The 20,107-nt window shown below is 37.0% G+C and overlaps 1 protein-coding gene and 1 long non-coding RNA gene across 15 annotated transcripts in view; one reads left to right on the forward strand and one right to left on the reverse strand.

Moving 5' to 3' along the window:
* The first annotated feature begins 514 nt into the window (after positions 1–514).
* LOC111325156 (uncharacterized) overlaps positions 515–20,107 on the forward strand; it is a 32,122-nt gene continuing 12,529 nt past the window's right edge. For 2 of the 3 annotated variants that reach the window (XM_022928894.2, XM_022928895.2), the window contains exons 1-15: positions 515–672; positions 2,835–2,968; positions 3,343–3,420; positions 3,654–3,741; positions 4,175–4,272; positions 4,898–5,000; positions 5,213–5,336; positions 5,539–5,597; positions 5,826–5,941; positions 6,324–6,397; positions 7,948–8,046; positions 8,949–9,063; positions 9,439–9,543; positions 13,186–13,237; positions 19,651–19,748. In XM_022928894.2, coding sequence (XP_022784629.2) covers positions 651–672; positions 2,835–2,968; positions 3,343–3,420; positions 3,654–3,741; positions 4,175–4,272; positions 4,898–5,000; positions 5,213–5,336; positions 5,539–5,597; positions 5,826–5,941; positions 6,324–6,397; positions 7,948–8,046; positions 8,949–9,063; positions 9,439–9,543; positions 13,186–13,237; positions 19,651–19,748 — 1,365 coding nt within the window. In that variant the 5' untranslated portion in view covers positions 515–650. Of the gene's footprint in view, positions 673–2,834; positions 2,969–3,342; positions 3,421–3,653; positions 3,742–4,174; positions 4,273–4,897; positions 5,001–5,212; positions 5,337–5,538; positions 5,598–5,825; positions 5,942–6,323; positions 6,398–7,947; positions 8,047–8,948; positions 9,064–9,438; positions 9,544–13,185; positions 13,238–17,244; positions 17,561–19,650; positions 19,749–20,107 lie in introns of those variants that run through there. The other variant, XM_022928897.2, reaches the window with a different exon arrangement.
* LOC148742703 (uncharacterized) lies at positions 665–19,655 on the reverse strand. Of its 12 annotated transcripts, none has more exons than XR_016000720.1 (4): positions 16,903–17,097; positions 9,835–9,949; positions 9,314–9,716; positions 665–1,686 (listed from the first exon to the last, which is right to left on the reverse strand). It is a non-coding gene; the product is annotated as an uncharacterized LOC148742703 (long non-coding RNA). The 12 variants fall into 12 exon arrangements; XR_016000717.1 differs by having other exon boundaries at positions 9,826–9,949; XR_016000715.1 differs by lacking the exons at positions 665–1,686; positions 9,314–9,716 and adding exons at positions 2,824–4,991; positions 5,634–5,720.

A 20,107-nucleotide genomic window follows, 5' to 3' on the forward strand; every position in this document is an offset into this window, starting at 1 on the left:
CTTTATACCTGTCTGAGATCTGACATTGGACGACACTGTGACCCATATGTGTCGATATTCGTCTGTAAAATGTGGTTCCATGAAGGTTCATGATACACACATGGTATGCAGTCAGTAAAGAAAAATCCTTTTCGAAAATTCTTAACACTTGACAGCGAAGTTGACTTATGAACTGTGTCAATTGTCAACGACTATTGTCGAGTTTTACGTTTAAAAAGACAAAAATCTACTCCTCGATGGAATTCTTCTCTAAAAATGGATAGATAAAATGATTCGGTTTTGGTTCCCCTTGTGGCCAGTTGTCATCTGACAGAAAATCAAAACCTGTCTGCACACTTCTCCTTAGCACTGAAATATGGAGTCGTATCAGTGACATGCAAACCAAGATAACATACGATTATTAGCCAATGGTATTTTATTTCCTCCGCCGAATCAAAAATCACTGATCTTGGTGTCACCATTCACTCATCCCCGGTATTTCGTTACAACCCTCTTACGTTTCTGAGTTCACATGACTGTCGTACAGTAGAAATATTTCCTAGAAGCTGGAAGGGAATTCCTGCAGACTGTTGTGTTCGCGGCAGAAATGGGTAATGATACATAACGACAGAATAGTAGGAATTAACTGAATTATAAAGCTCTTAAAGAAGATGAGACGGCAGAATTCTCGAGGTGGGTTTGTTTATTTTAAAGCTTTGATGTTTTTCTTGAGACCATTTCGGTGAAACGATTGGTTTTTTTAATTTGGGATAATCATTGTCTGCAAGTCGAATTATTATGTATATAATAGTTAAGCGACAAAAGTGAAATTGTACAATAGCAGTAAATAGAAAGCTTAAAACTTTTTCTTTAAATTTAATCCCTTTTAAATACAAAAATTTTATCGCATATTTACTTGCGGACTACGGCTTCTACTATAGGGTTTCTGTTCCACGAAGCCCTAACATTCCTCTCCCAGTTTGAAATCGGGTATTGAATTAAACAGGAGATATGTAACACTTTCGAAAGGCTTTGACACATTGTAAACTAGCATTTTAGGCAATCTTTTCTTCTGTTCCTTTACTTTCTGTATTGAAAGCGCAGCATTTGAAGGGAAAAGGTGTTCAAAATACTTAGTAACTTTATCTTAACAAGAGGATTGCCTTTTAAAATTATGTACCATTGGAATACGTATCGGCGCTTTGGACATGCAAGTACTTCTGTGAATAAGAATTCTCTCAAAAATGTCTCAAAACATCAATCATCGTTTTTCACGTTAAAAGAATCATTGTATTTCCTACATATATCACCACTGGAGACGGTAAAGGAACAATTACGGCTTGTTTTTTAACAACAGAAGTCAGTTTTAGTAGCCATGATAAGCAGATGTAAAATTTCAGGCGAGTTTTGTTTACACAGTGAGTGATTAAGAGGTTTATCAGATTGATAGTGTCTCCCAATCTGAGCTGCTATCTAATCTTCATGAATACCGACAATTTATTGAAATAAGCATTTCGCCGTTGTAAAAAGTAAAAGTCCCCCAGTCATTTCCTTTTTTAACAGGACTTCCTTATAAGGTCAAGTTTCGTGCAACCTTAACTTTGCAGTGATCAGGTTCGGGATTTAAAATCCTTGTAAATCTTTTCATTTCTTAATCATCCTGCTTCTACTTTGGTTTTGGAAGATTTTTTTGTGGGTGAAAGCATCCTGCAATACAGAATACAAACAAACAAACAAATAAACAATTAAATAAACAAAAGAAAAACTTTTAAGGTGTACGTGTGCCCATATTTTCTTCCTTTCAGCGGACAACCACTTATTTTTATTTTTAAACTTAATGAGATTTTCTGTTTGACCAAATGAAAGCAAGCATAAAAGTTAATTAGATAATTAGTTTAAAATTCTGGAGGTTTCCACCTTTCGTCCTGTAAACTGTATCTGTCAGCGCGCGAGACATTCTTAAAATTTTCATGCCCTTGGCCTTATTTATGTTCGATGGACCTGTTACGTAATTGGTAATTTAACAGGCGACTACGAGATGATTGCTGTAAAACAAAAAAAAGGAATTAGAGGAAAGACAAGCTGAAACCAGGAGGGCTAAAAATTGCCAAACCTTAAATATCGAATATGAGTCTGAAGGGCTCTAGTATGATTGGTGTACAATTTACCATCAAGAGCTCTAGGCAAAGTTACTAACCATCCAGACTTAGCAGACGTTTTTTTTTTTTCTCAGAGAGAAAGAGATCTAATGTTACCGTGTTTTGTGATCAATGAGTTGTGGGATCCTTGTGAATGTCTTATGCTCATAAAGTTAGACCGCAAGGGTCATTCAGGATGTGGGTGGCCTTGTCTTTCAAAGTCTTTTACTTGTAAGACTTAAGTTAAAACTTGAAATGATTATCGAACCTGATAGCAAAGATAACGCCAGTTTTAAGCTCCAATTATCTTTTGAATTAAAATTCCAGTTTAAGTACTCTATTTTTATGCTTACCCAAAACGGAAATCCCAATGCAGAGCAACTTAACCTCTTCAGCAATGACGTCACTAACCCTTGACACCCTCACATCACTATGCATATTCTCCATACTGTTCTCTATACATTTTTCATGGTACTGACAAGGAGAATTTGCTTAATAATCAATAGCTTGTTTAGTTCGCGATCATTTCCTAATTCTTATGACTTCAATGTATCATTCAAGTGCGATACTCATTAAAGGAAAAATTACATACTTGTCACTCCTCGGGCTAAAAGGCTTAAACCCAAGACTCTCACTGGCAGTGGTGTTTAAAGAAAATGTGTAAACACTGAGTAGAAAGTGTGTCGTAGAAATAAATGTTTGAATATTTTTATTAAGGTTCAGACGTATTTGAAGAAGAAGGAACAGGCAGGGTTCAAGTTTATGTCAGGATTCGTCCTCTGGTTGAGAGTGACGTCAGAAGCTTGGATGGAAAAGGAGCAGTTAGCGCGGAAAATGATAACCTGACTCAGGTGTATATAATAAAAAAAATAATAATCAAACGAAACTGCAAATACAATAAAAGGCTACGGGTGAGTACCGAATAGCACACAGAGCTCGGCTGCTGTAATACTGTCCTTTAATTCTCACCCATTTCAAATTTACAGCGACTGATTCCCATTCGCCACAAACGTTCTCTAACCCAAATCAGTGACTGAGTTAGCTATGATAGTGGCAGCTTTTTACATAGAATATTGACTTAGCTTAGAACCACCTCATTTCACCGAATTCACACCAATCCCTGAATAATCCAGAAGAAATAGTGTATCCTTACGAGACCTCAAATTTTTGCCAGCGTACTCTTTCTTTGCGATTTTTATCAAATCTAGTTTATTTTATCAAATAGGTTCATGTGATGGATGGTAAGAGAGAGAAAATCTTTCAATTTGACCAAGTATTACCACCAGATGCCGAAAACGATGAGGTATATGTTCGAAGTGGCTTGAAATAACATTCTGTAGTCCTTTCACTCACAATATCACGCCCTTTATCGTTTTCTATGTCTGTCAAACAACTACTTGAATCTTGCAACATTGTTATGTTTTCTTTGATGCACAACACACCATCAAGCATAACTAAGTGCAACCACAAGTTTAGGTTATGTTTGTGACTAAAAATTTAGCTGGGTGCTCAATACGTGTTCCGATGTCCTTCAAGGTGTATCAGGTTGTTGGTAAGCCCTTGGTGGAAGCCTCCATGACCGGCCTAAATGGGATTTTGATGGCATACGGACAAACTGGAGCAGGTACTTAAAGAAAATTCTACCTTCCCAGAGCTTTAAATTGCGAAGCGTCTTGAGTCTTCTAGTTGCATGAGGTTGGAAAGCGTGACTGTGCAAACCGCGAAGCAAATTATCTGAGCTGCAGTTTTAAAGGATGGTGAAAATTACGGTAACACTCAATTTGAGAACTGATGAACTTTATTGCTTGTAGAAAGTGGGAGAGACTGTGAGCCAACACAGAAGTAACTTCCAACCCCCAGGCCCCGCCGTTTCTGTGTGACCACGGATATGCAAAATTTTTTTGGGAGCTTCCATAAAGAACAGCGTGATATAAGTAGCAATGTTGGAACAGTCTCAAGGAAACTATATGAAAACGCAAAGAAACAGTTTATCTTTGATTCGTCTTTCATCAAGAGAGATCGATAACCTTTTGCTATGTACAATTTTACACTTACAGGTAAAACACACACCCTAATGGCTACAGACGGATTAACAACCAGTGTCGTATCGCATATGTTCGCTCTGATCGATAAAGACGTTGCACATTCATACGCGGTAAGCCTAAAAAGTCACATAATAGAATGATTTTTGTGCTTGTTGTTATTGAAGGTAGTTTTTTACGGTTCCTCTAAAAATAAGTTCATATGAATTACTTCCCAAGACCTACCAGTTATCTTCAATAATTTGGAGGAGATGAACAGCCCTTCATTCATCTAATTTGTTGACTAACTGACTGATCGATCGATTGATTGATTGATTCACTCAATTACTGATTCAGTGATTGATCAATCATCCATTTAAGTGTTTAATTATTATAAAAACCGCAAATCCAATTCAATACATCACAGTAAAGGATGCACTCCTCAATGAACAGGAAAATTCAACATGCCTCCCTTTTTGTAGAACATTCACAGTTTTTGCGCTTGACCCTGCTTGACTGAAGTGCACTTTTCTTGAAAAAGTATCCTCCAAATGGAAGAAACTTAGTCTAATATCAGTATTCTGCCACTTAAAAACATGCAAACCGATCAATGAAAATAACGAGAGTGGAGCGCAAGAGCTAACAAAGAGATATACTGAAACTGTTTCCAATCTACACGAGTGTGCTACACTCCCACCATTTGCAAATGTTATAGCCATTGCCTTCTGCAACCTTTTTTGTTTTTGTTTTGTTTTCTAGGTGACATGTTCCTACTTGCAGATATACCAGGCACGAGTTTACGATTTGCTAGGCTCTGAAAAATCCGGGACGGAAGTTTACTTGAGAGAACATCCTAAAAAAGGTAAAGAAACTATCATAAAGTAAACTGTAAGCTGAAAGCATTTCACAATGTCTGGGAGGGGGGAGTGTCATAATAACAAGGAACACTAGGCAGAGAGAGCTTCCCCGACTAGATTTGACGTCAAGAAGCTCTCATCTAAAGTGGCAATGTGCATAATAGGCTAGAACCTTGGATTGGTTATGTGTTCATTCTGATTCTTCTATTTGTCGTAGGAGTTTACGTGGATAACTTATCTGAATACTTTGTCAAGAGTCCAGAGGAGATTTGTAAATTGTTGAAGTCTGGCAAAAAGAAACTTGCCATTGCCGAGACTAAAATGAATCGACACTCCAGCAGGTTTGTGAAAGGCTAAAAAAAATTAATTCCATTTTAAGATGGCTCACTGACTGATTGATCGACCCACCGATCAATTGACTATCTGACTAAAAAAAAACAATTAAGTGTACGTCAATTGCACCCGCTTGCTACCACATAGCATCATAAACGCGATGAGCTTTCTTACGTATTTTAATCCCCTTTCGTTTTTTTTTTCTTGCAGATCTCATGCCGTTTGTCTACTTAAAATCGAAAGGCTAAGTGTTCCACGTCGCTATGGAGGTGATAATTGTTTTAGGAAATAACGTTGTACTTGACCTTTGTAGCTTATTAGTTCAGTCATCGGTTTGATTTTCAATCTTTTGTCCCTTCCCTTTTTGGTTTAATTGATTCCTTCATCATTGCCTTGAAATTCCAAAGGAAAAAAATGCATCGCCATTAGTATTTTCTCCAGTTGATATCTCGCAAGTTTGCAGCCTTGAAATCACTCTTGTTTTCTCTTTATTGCAGGAATAACAGACTCCTTTAGTAGTTACGAGTCTTATTATATATCAGGAACCTCAGACACAGAGTATTCAAGTGAAAGCGGCTCTGTGGAAGGCTTAGGTTCTTCTGATCACTTCGATGTAAGTCTTTTTTTAATAAATTTTTTCTGTCCAGTTCTGAATAAACGTGGTTTACCAATGGTAAATGTTCCCTTTTTTTTCTCTGTTGTAAAAATGATCTACTCTCTTTTACATTCTAAAGAATTTTAGACTTACATAAATCGTACAAGATCAATGAACGCGACCACCATTCACTGTAATGGACTTCGAAACTGACTTTTAATGGCCATGGTAATCATAAGCAAACTTTTAGGTACAGATTCTCCTAAAGTCGACAACATAACACATGCATGTAATCTTAGTTTAATTATCGGTCAGTATAAAGTGATTGCATATTGATTAAGTGCTGTTTATTTCTTTTTTGTTCCTTTTTTGTTTTGTTTTGTTTTGTTTTTTCACATAGGAGGATGAAGAAATGCTTTCGAAAATTTCATCTCAAACTTATGGTTTAGCCGCGGTCAGAGGAAAACTTTACGTGTAAGTATCCCGTTACTGTTCTTTTCCTTTCTTTCCCTTCTTCTTCCTCTTTCTCATTTTTTTCATTCATTTCTGCTTCGTTTGCGCTGATTGTTCCTGTTCGCTTGACGTTTGCTCTTTGGTCCGTTTAAAGTAATCGTGGTGAGTGTAGTTGGCACCAGGTTTTGCCGGTGTTTGAATTTTTGCGCTCATCTCACGCTACGCCTAACTCAGTGCATTGCAGCAATTTTACGGACGAGTGCAAAGCACGAATCACGCTTTACGGAAATGGTTTGATCGTTGTGGCGCACTATCACAAGTTATCACAATATTTCACCTTCTGCTGCGGCCTTGTTAACGACCGGTTTTGGTTTAGGTTGCCGTCGTAGGAAACCACATACGAGGCAATATGTCGTTTATAAAATTTTTCGTTTTTCTTCAGTATTATTACTCGGAGCAGATAAATGATTTAGTGGTTCAAGTTTTCGAAGACTGGGTATCTTTGTTCTCCGATGATGTATTATACATGCAGCAGAAAATCATTTAAAGAAACCATTTCTTTTTGTCATAAAAAAATGTCTACTAGATTGAGGAATAAGGCAGAAAAAGGACTTGCCCTATTTGCTGATTGGCGGAAAAACGGTGTTTGTTGGCCACAATACTGCTTTTCCTCAAACATGGAATTCAAATTGAGTATAATTCATAAATGATCTTGATACTAAAAAAAAATAGGTATGAGCAACTTGCGCTTTGCGAATAGCTATTCAAATCAAAGTTCTTTTATGTCCTTTCTGCTACTCACTTTCGGTTTCAAGTTCTATCCCCTGAAAGATTAAACCTAGGCAAACAATTGCAGACAAGGATACGAGAGGTCAGTAAACACGACAGTTTGTATGGCTTCGAATTTCATCCTTTACCTTCTTTCTATTTGACGCCAATGCTAATTTATCTTTGGCGTATGGAAGCTTGAGCGATAGATTAAGGATCTGATATTTTTTCAACTGCGTTTGAATTATTCTGGGCGCACCCACATTTAGTAACGTCAATATCTTCGCCTTGATATTTTGTTCTGATTTCTGCAATTCCGGTTCAGTAGAATTCCGGCAACATGAAAGCGTACAAGCATATAAAGTTCATGCAAGTGTTTTAACGTAAGAAGACATTTTACCGATCAGGCCCGACACAGTTTCACAACGAAAATCCTCGTGATAGAAAAGTTTACAATTGCGTAAAAAGTCAAAGGATATATTGAAAGGGATTACGATTGTCATGATTTGTGCATCCTGACAACTTAAGCGTCGATTTTTTTAAGTTTTGCGCCAACAACAATCCGAGTCTATCTTTCCCATCCTCAACAATCCTATGTTATTTCAGGTATATGCTTATTTGTGTGATGCTAATCTTTCTCAGTGAATCATTATTTCAAGTTTTTATATAGTTTTGAAAAGTTTTCTAAATTCTGAAATTGCTCAAGATATCGTGGCGGAGACCTGTTTATTGTAAGCATTATGTGAGGTTATCCCCGTTTTCTTATGTCCAACGATTTTGTTTCACAATATTTCCATTCGCAGCTGCGATCTAGCAGGAAGTGAGAGGGTGAAGAAGACCAAGGCTGAAGGAGAACGACTCCAAGAAGCACAGAGTATCAATTCCTCTCTTCTGGAGCTGGGGTAAGTTAGTAAGACGCTGCTACGCCTCACCAATAATTCACCAATTTTTGAACCAATACGACGTGTTTGCGATTGTTTTGCTAATTTATTTTAAGCTCCCTTGCTTGCTCAATTTTAACCTGGGGTGACCTTGTTTTTATTCTTCTATCAGGGATCTACGTAAACAGAAAAAAAAAGAGAGAAATTATGGAGGATATTTAAGTACACAGTTGCTATATTGTATCTTCTTATGGCCAATATTTCTAGCTCACGTCAATGATCAATTCTCATATTATTATATTATCTCTGACCACAAATTAAGAGTTTTTGACTGGGGCGAATTATTCATTCAAGTTCGTATTTCAGTTACACGTGCTGTACTTTATGCTGGGAAAGTGTCAATGTTCTATCACATAATCTTCTTTGGACATAACTCATTGATCGCGTTGGTAAATTTTCCTTAAGTGTGTGGCGTGAATACTGGAAAAAAAATTAAAAATATTCGATGATGCAGAACGAAACATCCGCTTCTTGATAGAAGTTCTTATATTGTATGAATCGGAGCCCAACTAAGTGTTCCTCCCGGGCGCTTTGTCTCTACACTATAAACCCAAACAATCCTTATCTACTACTCACACGTAATAACAAACACAACTGGTTATTTTGTTTCTTGGCTATGGGAGGAACACTTTCAGTGTTCACCTGAACGCGTCGACGAGATGAGTGACGATTCTGGGGACAATGTTTATGCCAGAAGAGAAGAAAAGCCTTTGAAATAGAGAGTTGTACCATCTCCTACACATTACACTATATTGCTTCCATTCTTGATTAGCTCAACGTGATCTGGAATAATTTATGACAGGATATGAAGTCAGGAAGTACAAATATATTCCATTTTCAAGGTGAAGTATCGATTGTTTCAGGAATGTGATTCAAGCTTTAGCTGAAGGCACCAAGCGTCATATTCCATACAGGAACTCAACACTAACAAGGCTGCTACAGGACGGCTTAGATGGAAACTCCAAAACCAGTTTAATTGTAAGTACATCCTCAGTCCCCGGCTCACAAGACTGGTTTGCTCAATTTTTTAACCAAGTTATAGTACATAACCAAGTTATAGTACATAACCAAGTTAAAGTACATAACCAAGTTATAGTACATAACCAAGTTATAGTACATAACCACGTTATAGTACATAACCAAGTTATAGTATATAACCAAGCTATAGTATATAATCGTGTTTGTTACACATTTCATTACATGCTGACAGTGTAACTTTGTTATTTACCTCAGAACTGAATTTAGGTGTTCTGAACTCATATCAGCGAGATAAGCGCAATTTACTTGAGTTCAGTTTTTGTCCTCCTTCTGAAAATGTTCGAAGCCTGAATCCGATCCTATTCTACTTTGTAGGTTTGTGTTTCTCCTTCTTTTCGTGATGTCAACGAGACACTGTGCAGTCTAAAATTTGGCCTTCGAGCGATGAAAGTTCGTAACGTTGCACAAGTCAATGTCGAGGTGAGTTGCAAGATCGGTCTGTAACTTGAATAAACAATCGAGATACTGATAAGGGTTCTCTTGAGGTTTTTTGGCCTATCCTCATTCCTCGACTTCTACGGAGAAGCGACTCTCTAGGCTTTTAGGCTTTAAGGCCGACCTCTCAGTGCTAATCGGTACCCCGTGAGCTAAGACTAAAAAAAATAATCACAACAGAAAAACAAAGAAAAAGCCACTTGGAGAGAGGAAATGCTTTACAAAAATTCCTCTGAAAACAATGCGAACTAGAATGAGTTGAAATACCTTAGTTACCGTATATTGTTGTGCAAGTGTCGTTGGATCGGACACGTCACTAGCACATCTCAGACCCAAGCACATTGAGAGAAGTGGCCAATGCCAAAACAAAGGGGTTTGTTCTTCAGTCATCCTGTTAGAAGAAAATATATACAAATATGAATTGTTAGTGGCCTATAGATTGAAATCCTCAATTCTAATCTCACTCAGAAAAGGAACCAATATGATATAAGAAAACAACCAAAGCGATTGAAGCGTAGGAGAAAAAAAGAATTAAGGTGCTTAACGGGACTTCATAGAAAATGTGTCGAATGTGAAAGAGTTTCCCAAACAAAAATAGGTTTAGGTCCAGTTTTGGTTATGCATAACAATTCTCTAAAAAGGAGCCAGGAAGGAGGGAGTAGAGAGAATTCGCGAAACGAAAACGAATGAACTACTCCAAAGAGAAAATCTCCAAGGATATTAAACAATCCATCGTGCTGATCAGACTTAATTTTGCTCGCAGCCAAGACTAATTTTCAATGTTTATTCAGGCAACAAAGTTGGATATTATTATTAGCTTTCAATCATGCTCTCACTTAAGACCAGTTTACGTTAGTCGCACAATTGCCATCCTTCAAACTTCATACAGATCTGTCAGCACAGTTTTACTATACAAGTATTTGATCATTTGTCACCATTGAGAGAAGTTTTTTTGTCATACAAATCTGTCAGATAAATAGCTTATCATTTTGGTTTATCCTTTTATGTCAAATTTGAAAGTGTCGTGAACATCCGGGATCGAATATCAGATAATATTTGCTTAAAGATATTTGAACGAGAAAAGGTTGATCGTACGTTATGTCACCACACAGATCTACTAACTGTGCACAGATACAGAAATAGCCTTTTTCAGCCATACTAAGCACACTTGGATTGTCATTGTCTCAACTACAGACTCGCTGAGACGATTTAAGCAAATACTAGTGATATCAACAGCTCAAACTGCAATCGGGAGCTGGGTACCTGTCGTAACCAAGTAACAAGAAGCTACCATATGGCTTCAGAGAAATTTGGTAATTTATCTTTTTTTTTTTTTGCATTCTTGTGGTGGCTTTAAGCTTCACGCTCAAGCAGATCTTAAAAGCGGCGACGAGAAGTGTGCATTGTATTTCTACCCGCAGGGAAGACAGTTGATAAGATGTTATATCATGTTGCTTCGGTCGATTTTTTTTTTTTTTTTTTTTTTTTTTTTTTTTTTTTGCATAGGATATTCTTTTTCTCGCCGAGTAAACTAAGAACTTTGCTCTGATTGGAAGGATCGAGCTGAATCGTAAGTTACAGTTGGTACGTTGTACGACAAAAACCTCACACATTGATCAATAATGCATGGTTAAAGCAAATACCATCCTTTTCAATTTTGTTTTCGAAGAGATTTAACCCACGATAGCAAAGGAATGCCAGAGGCTATCTACGTGGTTTTCCATGTCAATAATAATGTTTATCATCCGAAACACACGTATCTTTAAGTATTTACTTTGTTTTGGTTTTCATTTTTTATTTCACCTTTTGTTCAAATCTTGATAATAACTTCATGAAAATCAATATTTATCGATGAGTTTAGTCTTCGGCAATTTTTGCAAGTTACATAACAACCTTCATATCGCCCACATCACCTGAGTGTCTACACTGAACGTGGGAAACTAATTTGTCATTTTTAGGCGTTACGTAATACAATCATCTGCATTAATTTTTAGAGGTTTTACCCTTCACCTGAATTTTTCCGCTTTCTAACTTGACTAAACGATGAGTTTACTTGGATTTAAGACGAACGCAGACTGGTTAAATGAAGTTTTATTTCTATATTTACGTCATCTAGTGTTTAAAACCTTAAACATGATTTCAGTCTTTCCTTTTAACGATTTTCTTTTTTCCCTATTTCATGTTTCTGTCATTTTATTTCATGTTGACTTAATTCATTTTATTTCATCTAATTGAATTTATTTTATTATACATCTTGGCTGAAAAGCCCCTTATGGGGGGAGCTTCAATCAACGTATTTGTTATTATTATTATTATTATTATTATTATTATTATTATTGTTATTATTATTATTATCATTATTATTTTGTTGATAATAACGTTAAAATACAAGATAGATTTACTTTATGAAAATCAAGAACCACTATCTAAAGTTTTGGAGCAATGATATGTAAGAAAAAAAAATAATTACAACTTCTTATATATAAAATCAGACGATCAGTTAAATTTAGAGCCTTCTTGGAATAATTTGAAATGAATCACTCCCCGTTACTGCAACAGATCTACCCTCTAACTTAAATACTAACATAATCTTATCAGGCTACTTCACAATGAAAAAATGTTAGAAATTAAATTGCAGTTATTCAAGTCCAATAATTGAGCGTGGAGGTTAGTTTAAAATAGTTATGCTAATCACTAACATGTGAGTCTGATTGACTTCCAGTCAATCGGATGTAGCTCGGCCATCTAAACGGTTCCCGTGGATATCACGACTTTAAACTGACTATATTAGGTATTTCTGCGTGAATGGGGAGTCGGCTCTTTATATCTAAGCTATTAATAAAACACTTTGCGATGTATTGTTTATGAAATTAACAGTGAAGTCAGGATTAAAAAGTCAACAGCCTTGAAATTTGCCTTGGGTCATTTTCCTAGCTTTCAGATAGTCATAAAATTAAGAAAAAAGTGTAATCATAAATCTAAGCTCATTTGGAAGAAGGCACAAGCTGTTGTTTAAGCAACAAACACATTGGTTTGTAAGACAAGAGAAAATATGTTTGATATTTACCAAATTATGCGATCTATCCCGTTGTTGGCAGCTATATTGTTTTATCATCACCTGGCTAAAATTTATTCATTTGCTGATTGAGCGTGTGTTGCCCGTCTTTCACCCGGTTTGTTTTGGATTCTCGCGCTTTCAGCACGATCGAAAGTCAGCTGGAATGTGTTTTCATCAAGTCAAATCGCTGTTTCTACGTCGCTAAGCGGAAGGACGAAAAATGTCGGAGATTTCACCTAGGGTAGAAAGATCCTTGCTAGATTTTTGTTGAAATCTGCCATGAGTAAGATGTTCCTCTGTAAATTTAACCAAACTTCTGAGCTATTTCGTCTACAGTCATTAGTTAACATTCTCTGTTTATCAAACAAGGCAAACGAAGAGTCGAATTGCAAATATTCTTGACAGCTAGACATGTAAAACAAGTGGCTTGTATTATTCGTAAGAACATATGGTATTGTTTCGTCGCCTCTGCACTCCAGGCTCTCACTCCTTGCCACAACACCACATCAACAATCTTTATATCTTATATTGTGTGACTGATACAAAGATGATTTTGGTTGCCGTTGCAGATTGACTACGAAAAAATGGCCAAGCAACTCAGCGAAACATTGGAAAGCAAAGGTAAGGGACATACTCGCAATAACACGAGACTCGGTTACCCAGATTGCTGGTTCCAAAACCCTAAATTCAACGCTTGGGGTACTTTAACGATAGAATACTTCAACCATTCTTTCCTTTGTTATGAAAACACGAGTAGGTAAAGCTGAAGGAGCTTTACCGTGCTTCAGGTGCTGATCTAGTTTAAGTTTATTGCGGTTTTGGCGCGAGTTAGCGGCGACGAGAGAAGGCAAGAGGTCGCTCGCTGGCTCTCGTATATTTACATCATAGACATCTCTTATTACAACAGCCTGAGCAGCAAGACAGAGACAAAACAGAAAGAACAACATAATGAAAATGGAGCTTAATATTTTTTTTTTTGCTTGTTTTTTTTTTTGTTTTTTTTTTTTTAATGCAAACAACTGTTCATAAGCCACGCAGTGGGTTTTTGTGTGCAATGCTGTTTAAAATAAACAAGGCAGTTCGCTAAATGCGCTAAACTTACGCCGGTTTGATTTTTTGTAATTGCGTGATGCTGTTGCGAACAGCATGCATGTTCTTTCCAGATGAAAGCCCTGATACTCCACTCTTCAACCACGTTTCCAGTGATCCCTGTTTTATGAAAGTATAATTTACTAAACCAGTTTAAATTAATGGTTAAAAATAGCTTTCTTTTGTTGTTGTCGGGGGTAAACAATTTTCGGTACAAATTTAAATACTGTTTTGAATGCTCTGTTGCCTTTGAAACATGGTAAGTAGGTTTAAGTCTCTTTTATTGTTGCCAATTAAGGTCCTGCTTTGTTATGCAAAATGATATCTTCTACAAAGTGTTTTTCAATATCCTGTGGACTGATTTCGGCTACAATTAGCAGCGCATCATTTCTTGAGTAATTATCGTTAATTCGTGGTTCATTTTTAGTTCAAAACCAGTGAATAGCAATCCATTTCAGGGCCAACACAAGTCATAGGCAAATACTGCCTTTTTCAAGGGCAGTTTGCTTTAAATACACCATTTGTCTTACTTACCGATATCTTATTTATTGTCGGTGGTTTTTTGAAAATTTTACATGACATCACGTCTACATATTTTGGGAACCGCAGATCAATTGTTATTACCGGCGCCGATACTCTTTTGAAGTAAGATTTTGAAGATGTGCCACGTTATTCGGTGGCGTTTTGCAACGGAGAGAACTCGCAGAAATTTCATTTGATTAATTTTTTTAATATGACATATATAGTAGTTGGTCAAGGTATGAAAATATCTTAAAGGTAAATCAAGCGTAGATAGTGAAGATTAAAACGACTAGCAGATGGTGAATAACCTGAACTGAATTGTAAGCTCAAGTTTTCAAGACGCACAAACGGTGGCGTCGTTCCTTTACCGATCAGTTCTCTAACAACAAGTAACTAGTAAGGTTTGAAGCAAGTATAACGTTTCATTTTTTTTTACTTTTTTGCTAGCCTGCCCTCTCGCAAACTGATACTATGATTTTCTTTTCATAAATTTCGAGAAAGTTATCGTGCATGGATGAAATATTTCGACTATTTTGGAATTTTGACCGGCTAGTTTGGAATTATTAAACATTTTGGGCAACTTTTCGTTTTTTCGAATGAATCAAGTCAAATTTCCGAGACGACGCCAAGAATCGGAAATTAGAACAAATGAAAATAATTCTGGCCTTTATTTTGAAAACAATTTTGCAAGAGCAAATCGATCAACAAACTATTTTTACTTTAATCGGTGTTATTGAAAAATTGATTCGGTTATCTTGGTCGCTTGACAGTGACCTTTGGTTCGCGTGTAGTACAAAAAGGTTGGTTTGCTATTGCGTGACAAGGAAGTAGTATATGACGGGGAGAGAGATTCATGTGTTGTTACTAATGCTCATCGAATCAATGGCGTTTTACGCAATAAATGGCAAAATATGAGCGATTAATGCTGCCAATTGGGTACTTTTGGTATTCCAGTTTCATACTACTTGCCTGGATTTTAAAATTGATATGCAAGAGACATATGTTACATCCGCACCAAATAACATCTGTGCACAGAAACTTGCACTGTTACTTATTTTAACTTTGAGCCATTTTCATGCTTAAAGCGTTTTTCTTTTTTCAATTGATCTTTGGTACTAAAACGTTATAGAACAGTATTGCTCATTCTTTCATGATAGATAGCTTGAAGGTTTCCAGACCAAATGTCAGTGGCGCGTGATAATGAGCCTCTGCAAATGTTCAGCATGCCTTGATCTAACTAGATTTTGTTATCTATTGCTAATGTCTCGTACAATAACGGATACTTCAAATTCCTTTGGTGATGTTGGGTCGAACATTTTTGGCCTTGTCGTCAGTTTTGCACTTGCCTTCATCTCTTAGAAAGTTCAGCTGGTGTCAGTATTCTCCAACGTCACCATTCTTAGATCTCACACGAATATAATAAATCAGTGAGTAACAATTGTTACAAAGATTTATCAAAATGTCTGAAATTCTTAGTCGGCTTAGAATGCAGGCGTGGATTAAAGGATGAAAACGCAAAAACATTCATGCCAAGTTATTCAGTGACACGACGACTGATGCATTTAAATCAAACTATCTTATTTAATACAAGCTATTTTGGGGTCGGATAAGACAATTTTGTGATCCTTCTAAAGTCTCCACGATGGTCCCTGCTCATTTCATATAGAAAGCGATGCATTGATTTGTTAAATTTTTATCGTGTAAAATTCATAGTCTTCTGCTAAAAGAAACTACAGTTTTAGATTAAAAATGTGTCAATTGATTTAAGTTCCTTTAGCCATCTCCTGCCTAAGCTTTTGTAATCAAGTCCAGTCAAATATCTGAAAAACTTCAAGTTCCCCAGACCAAGCTGTCGAGTCATGAAATACTGACAAAATCTCCACTTATAAATCATTATTATTACTTTTTTTTCCATTGTCCTATCCAATTTCTGTTCCCGAAAGCACTGCTTTCTCTTATCGAGTTTTAAGTCTTGAGAATCGAATAGAACAAATAATCTAAATATAGAGTCAATCTCTCGTTCTCCAAATTTCTCATAAAAAATTCCTTCAATAAAGTACGAGGTTTTTTTATTCCTTCTTAAGTTTATCCGGAAAGGATTTTGCTTGTTTTAGCTTTACAAGAAAATGCACGGTAGAGATAATGATAAAAAGCGAACGGATGGGCGTTGAAAAAGTTGATGAAAATGTTGCTTCCTTCGGTTGAGAGATGCAATCCTCTCTGCCAAGACTTAATCGTACCACAAAGGATAATAGCAATGTGTTCTTTAGAAAAGAGGAAATGCTGATACAATACTACAATAGTTATTTTCCGAATTTGAAAGAATCATAGTATGCGCTTTGTGGAGGAATTCCGTAACTGATTTTTTGAGATAACTCTTCAAAGGACATCAATGAAAACTTTCTTCTGTTCATCACCTTTCAAGGCATAAACATTTAGTGGTCCTCGATATACCCCAGTTTTATCTTTTATTTTACGACAAGAGTTTGCAAGTGATTTGTGGGAAAAAAGTCTATAGTTTAAAGCATAGCGTTGCGTGTTGTGTTTCGGATGAACAAACAGTTGTCATGCTGGTGTGGCTGCTTGCAAATCACAGCTTCCTAAATCCACTTGAAATTCATGACAACAAAGAAAACACAAAACACCCGCCATCAAAGAACTCAAACAGACCTCACCTCGTGTTGGGTTTTACGCGTGAACCTTGCTCGTGTAGTTTCATGTCCGAAAGCTGCCGTGGTGCATAGAGGACACAATTTGGAATGGTGGTTCCTCGAACGTGCTCGGTAAGCTGATGAATCTACTTATCCTTTTATAATCCTATGACTCACGAAAATGCTGATCCAATTGGGAAATGCCGTCCTAGGCCGTCTGGTTTAACTTTTTATCGGAATTAAGATTCTTGGCCATTGGGGCTCGTGCTATGACAATTACATCCCATGCTCATTGTTCGCTTCGAGAGCAAATGATTACATGATCAAATCAAAGCAGGAATTCCTGCTTGAATTTCTTGATATTTTGTTAATTCGCTGGAGTCGGATTTATTAACACGCGAATTGCTCGACAGCAGACTATTACCGGCTTCAGATAAGCCTAGGTGATCTACGCGTCGTCTCCAGATTTGAGTGATTTATTTGCATTTGCAAAGAACGGTATTACTCCTTGCACTTTAGTATCGGATCTCAGAGAGAAACAACGCCATGGATTTTTCCCAACGTAAAACGTTTCTTTCCGCACCGTTTCGCCTGCTAAGGACCGAAAATGTTGGTCGGAAAAGCTCTAAAGTGAGCATGAGCGAGGCCTTGAGGCGAGCAACGCTTGAGCACGCGGCAAAAGGTATGACATGCTACGAATCAGTGACTTGTAACTTAAAAGGCGTCTGAGTGAATGTTTTTCTTTCTTCTCTCAGTACAAATCGTTGGTCGCACTCTGTCATGTATGATGGCATACAAAGCCGCCAAAAGTCGCCAATGTTAACTACCATGTAGATTTTGGCTTTTGAATAGGAGGGGGTCACGTTCATGTTGTGCAACTAAATCAATCTTAACCACGTTACACTTTGTTTTTTAAATATTCGACAGTATAAGACAAAAAAGGTTGTACTTTCTGTCTGTTTCGATCGTATTGTGTGCTCCACGATTCCATCTCAGAGGGCCGCTCTACTTCTTGTAGTAAAATCCATTCAAATCACTAATTGTGTTATTTGACCCCAGGTACTTGGCGGTTTATTCGCAAAGTGAATCAGCAAGGAGCCAATTGTTGACGAATCACGCTATAATTTTAAGATCACACTGCGACTGGAAAGTACATGTAGTAGTAATGGGCGAAAAAAAGGATCAATGACTGATTACGGATGTATCACGCATTGACCAAAACATACCTAAAAGCGGTTCTTATCCGAATACCAGAGCTAAAAATTAAAAGTACATTCATAAGCTTTGTGGCCAAAAGTTCAACAGGGAGAAGGAAAGGAGAACTATTTTCTGTCGACACTTTAAATTATAACGATGATCTGCATTATACACGCGTTTTGATTGGTTAATTCTAATGATTTATTGGACGACAGACACATAGACGACATCACCATAAACTGAACATTTTGCTTCTTTGTTATAATGAATTATAAAACAAATAGACTGCATTTGATCAAAACAAGAAATTTCAAATACCTGCCAGCCTTGTTTGTATTACATTTAGAAATCATGGTTTCTCATTTTTCCCGTGTTTCTGAGAGCGTCCCTCAAACTGGTTATGCATCTTTACCTTTTGTTAAGCTTACCCGTTTTAGGGGTATTGAATGTGGAGTCTGAACACAAATTCGGAATTACCGGGTGTTGTCATTTTTCTGCAACAAGGCCAATAAGGTCCTTAGCGATAAACTCATTTGGCCGTCTGTTTCGTTTTCTTAGATCTTTATATTCATATCGTTATCGTAACCAACAAGTTGAGAGTGTGAAACAGGAAAGTATGGTAACCACGGAAACGGCGTGATTTGTTGATCCCATTCATTGAAGAAACATTACCATCCCAACAAGTTGTATGTAGACGCGTGGGTTGGGAGAATCCAATGGATTTTTCCCTATCTGTCTTAATCCAATAAGTTTGCTTTATTGCGTTGATCTGAGGGTCGTGTTAACTCGCAAATACTTTACGCCTCATTACAGCTTAAACCGGAGAATGGATTAGTAAGCTGTGGTAAAACTTATTGATTCATTCTTTTATCCACTTTCTCATTCATTCATTCATCCTCTTTCGCCTCTATAAGGCGAGCCTGAGCCTGTCCTCCATCCTTCCGCTCCAGCTACTTTATCTGGAGTATTTCCACTCTACTTTCGCTATCTTCTGCATGACTCACGTTCGGCTGTGACTTTACTAAGGTCATTGTGAAAGTAAATCCGTCGGTACTTTGTGTGATCCTCTCGAGACGTGACCAACCCATGACGTCAGTTACCTCAGTGATCGTAACAATTTCTGAGAAGGGGCTTTTAGGATTTTAGGAGGTCTTTAATTCCTTTATTCAATTATTTATCAAGGAACAGACAGGTACGCTACAGAGTTTCTGGAAGAAAATTATCATAAGGACTACATTTCTTTTTCCTATTTAGGCCACCAAGCCAGCTCTTGCGCCACAAATAGATTAGGCTTTAATTTCAAGCTAGCTTACGTAACTTCGCTGCCATTAGGAATTATCTGGACCAAAAACATTTTACAAACTGAAGGCCCAGAATTGATTTTCTTTGTTTGTTTGTTTCTTTGTTGGTTGTTTGTTTAAATCGACACATGCAATACTAACTTGTTACTGTGTAGGTATGTCTTTCAGAGCGTAGATATTTATAGCTAATGCATTCGTTTTCGATCAATCTGTTGGCTTAAAAAAGAACGACTTGATGACAACACATTAACACCCTGTATTGTTTTTTTTGCAGAGCGGGAGTGGCGACGCCTAAAGGCGGAATACGAAAGTTACATTATGTCGCTAGAGGCCGAGAGAGAGACGCGACAAAGACGAGAACCTAGGCAACAAGTAAACAAATCGTCTTTACATTGAACGATATGAATAGTAAATAATGTTTACGTAATCAGTTTTAAAATTAGAAACCGAAAGTCCATCGTCAACGAGGTAATGAAAGCAAGGGTCTCTGACGTGATTTGGAATAAAAAAGATTTTGCAATTATGTCGCAAAAAAATGGAGTTATAGTTGATTTATCCAAGATGAGAACAAAATTTGTTAAATTTTTTCTCGCTCTTAAGATGAAGCTTCCAAGCTCAGTTAGTAGTAGCAACCAAACTGGCCGGGAGGCTTGGGTTCCAATCCCTTCGAACCCTGATTTTTTTCAGGCTTCTTTTCAACAGTTGCATAAATTACAGTCCACCTTCGAGTA

The sequence above is a fragment of the Stylophora pistillata genome, chromosome 1 (genome assembly GCF_964205215.1).
Source record: "Stylophora pistillata chromosome 1, jaStyPist1.2, whole genome shotgun sequence".
Taxonomy (NCBI): Eukaryota; Metazoa; Cnidaria; class Anthozoa; order Scleractinia; family Pocilloporidae; genus Stylophora; species Stylophora pistillata.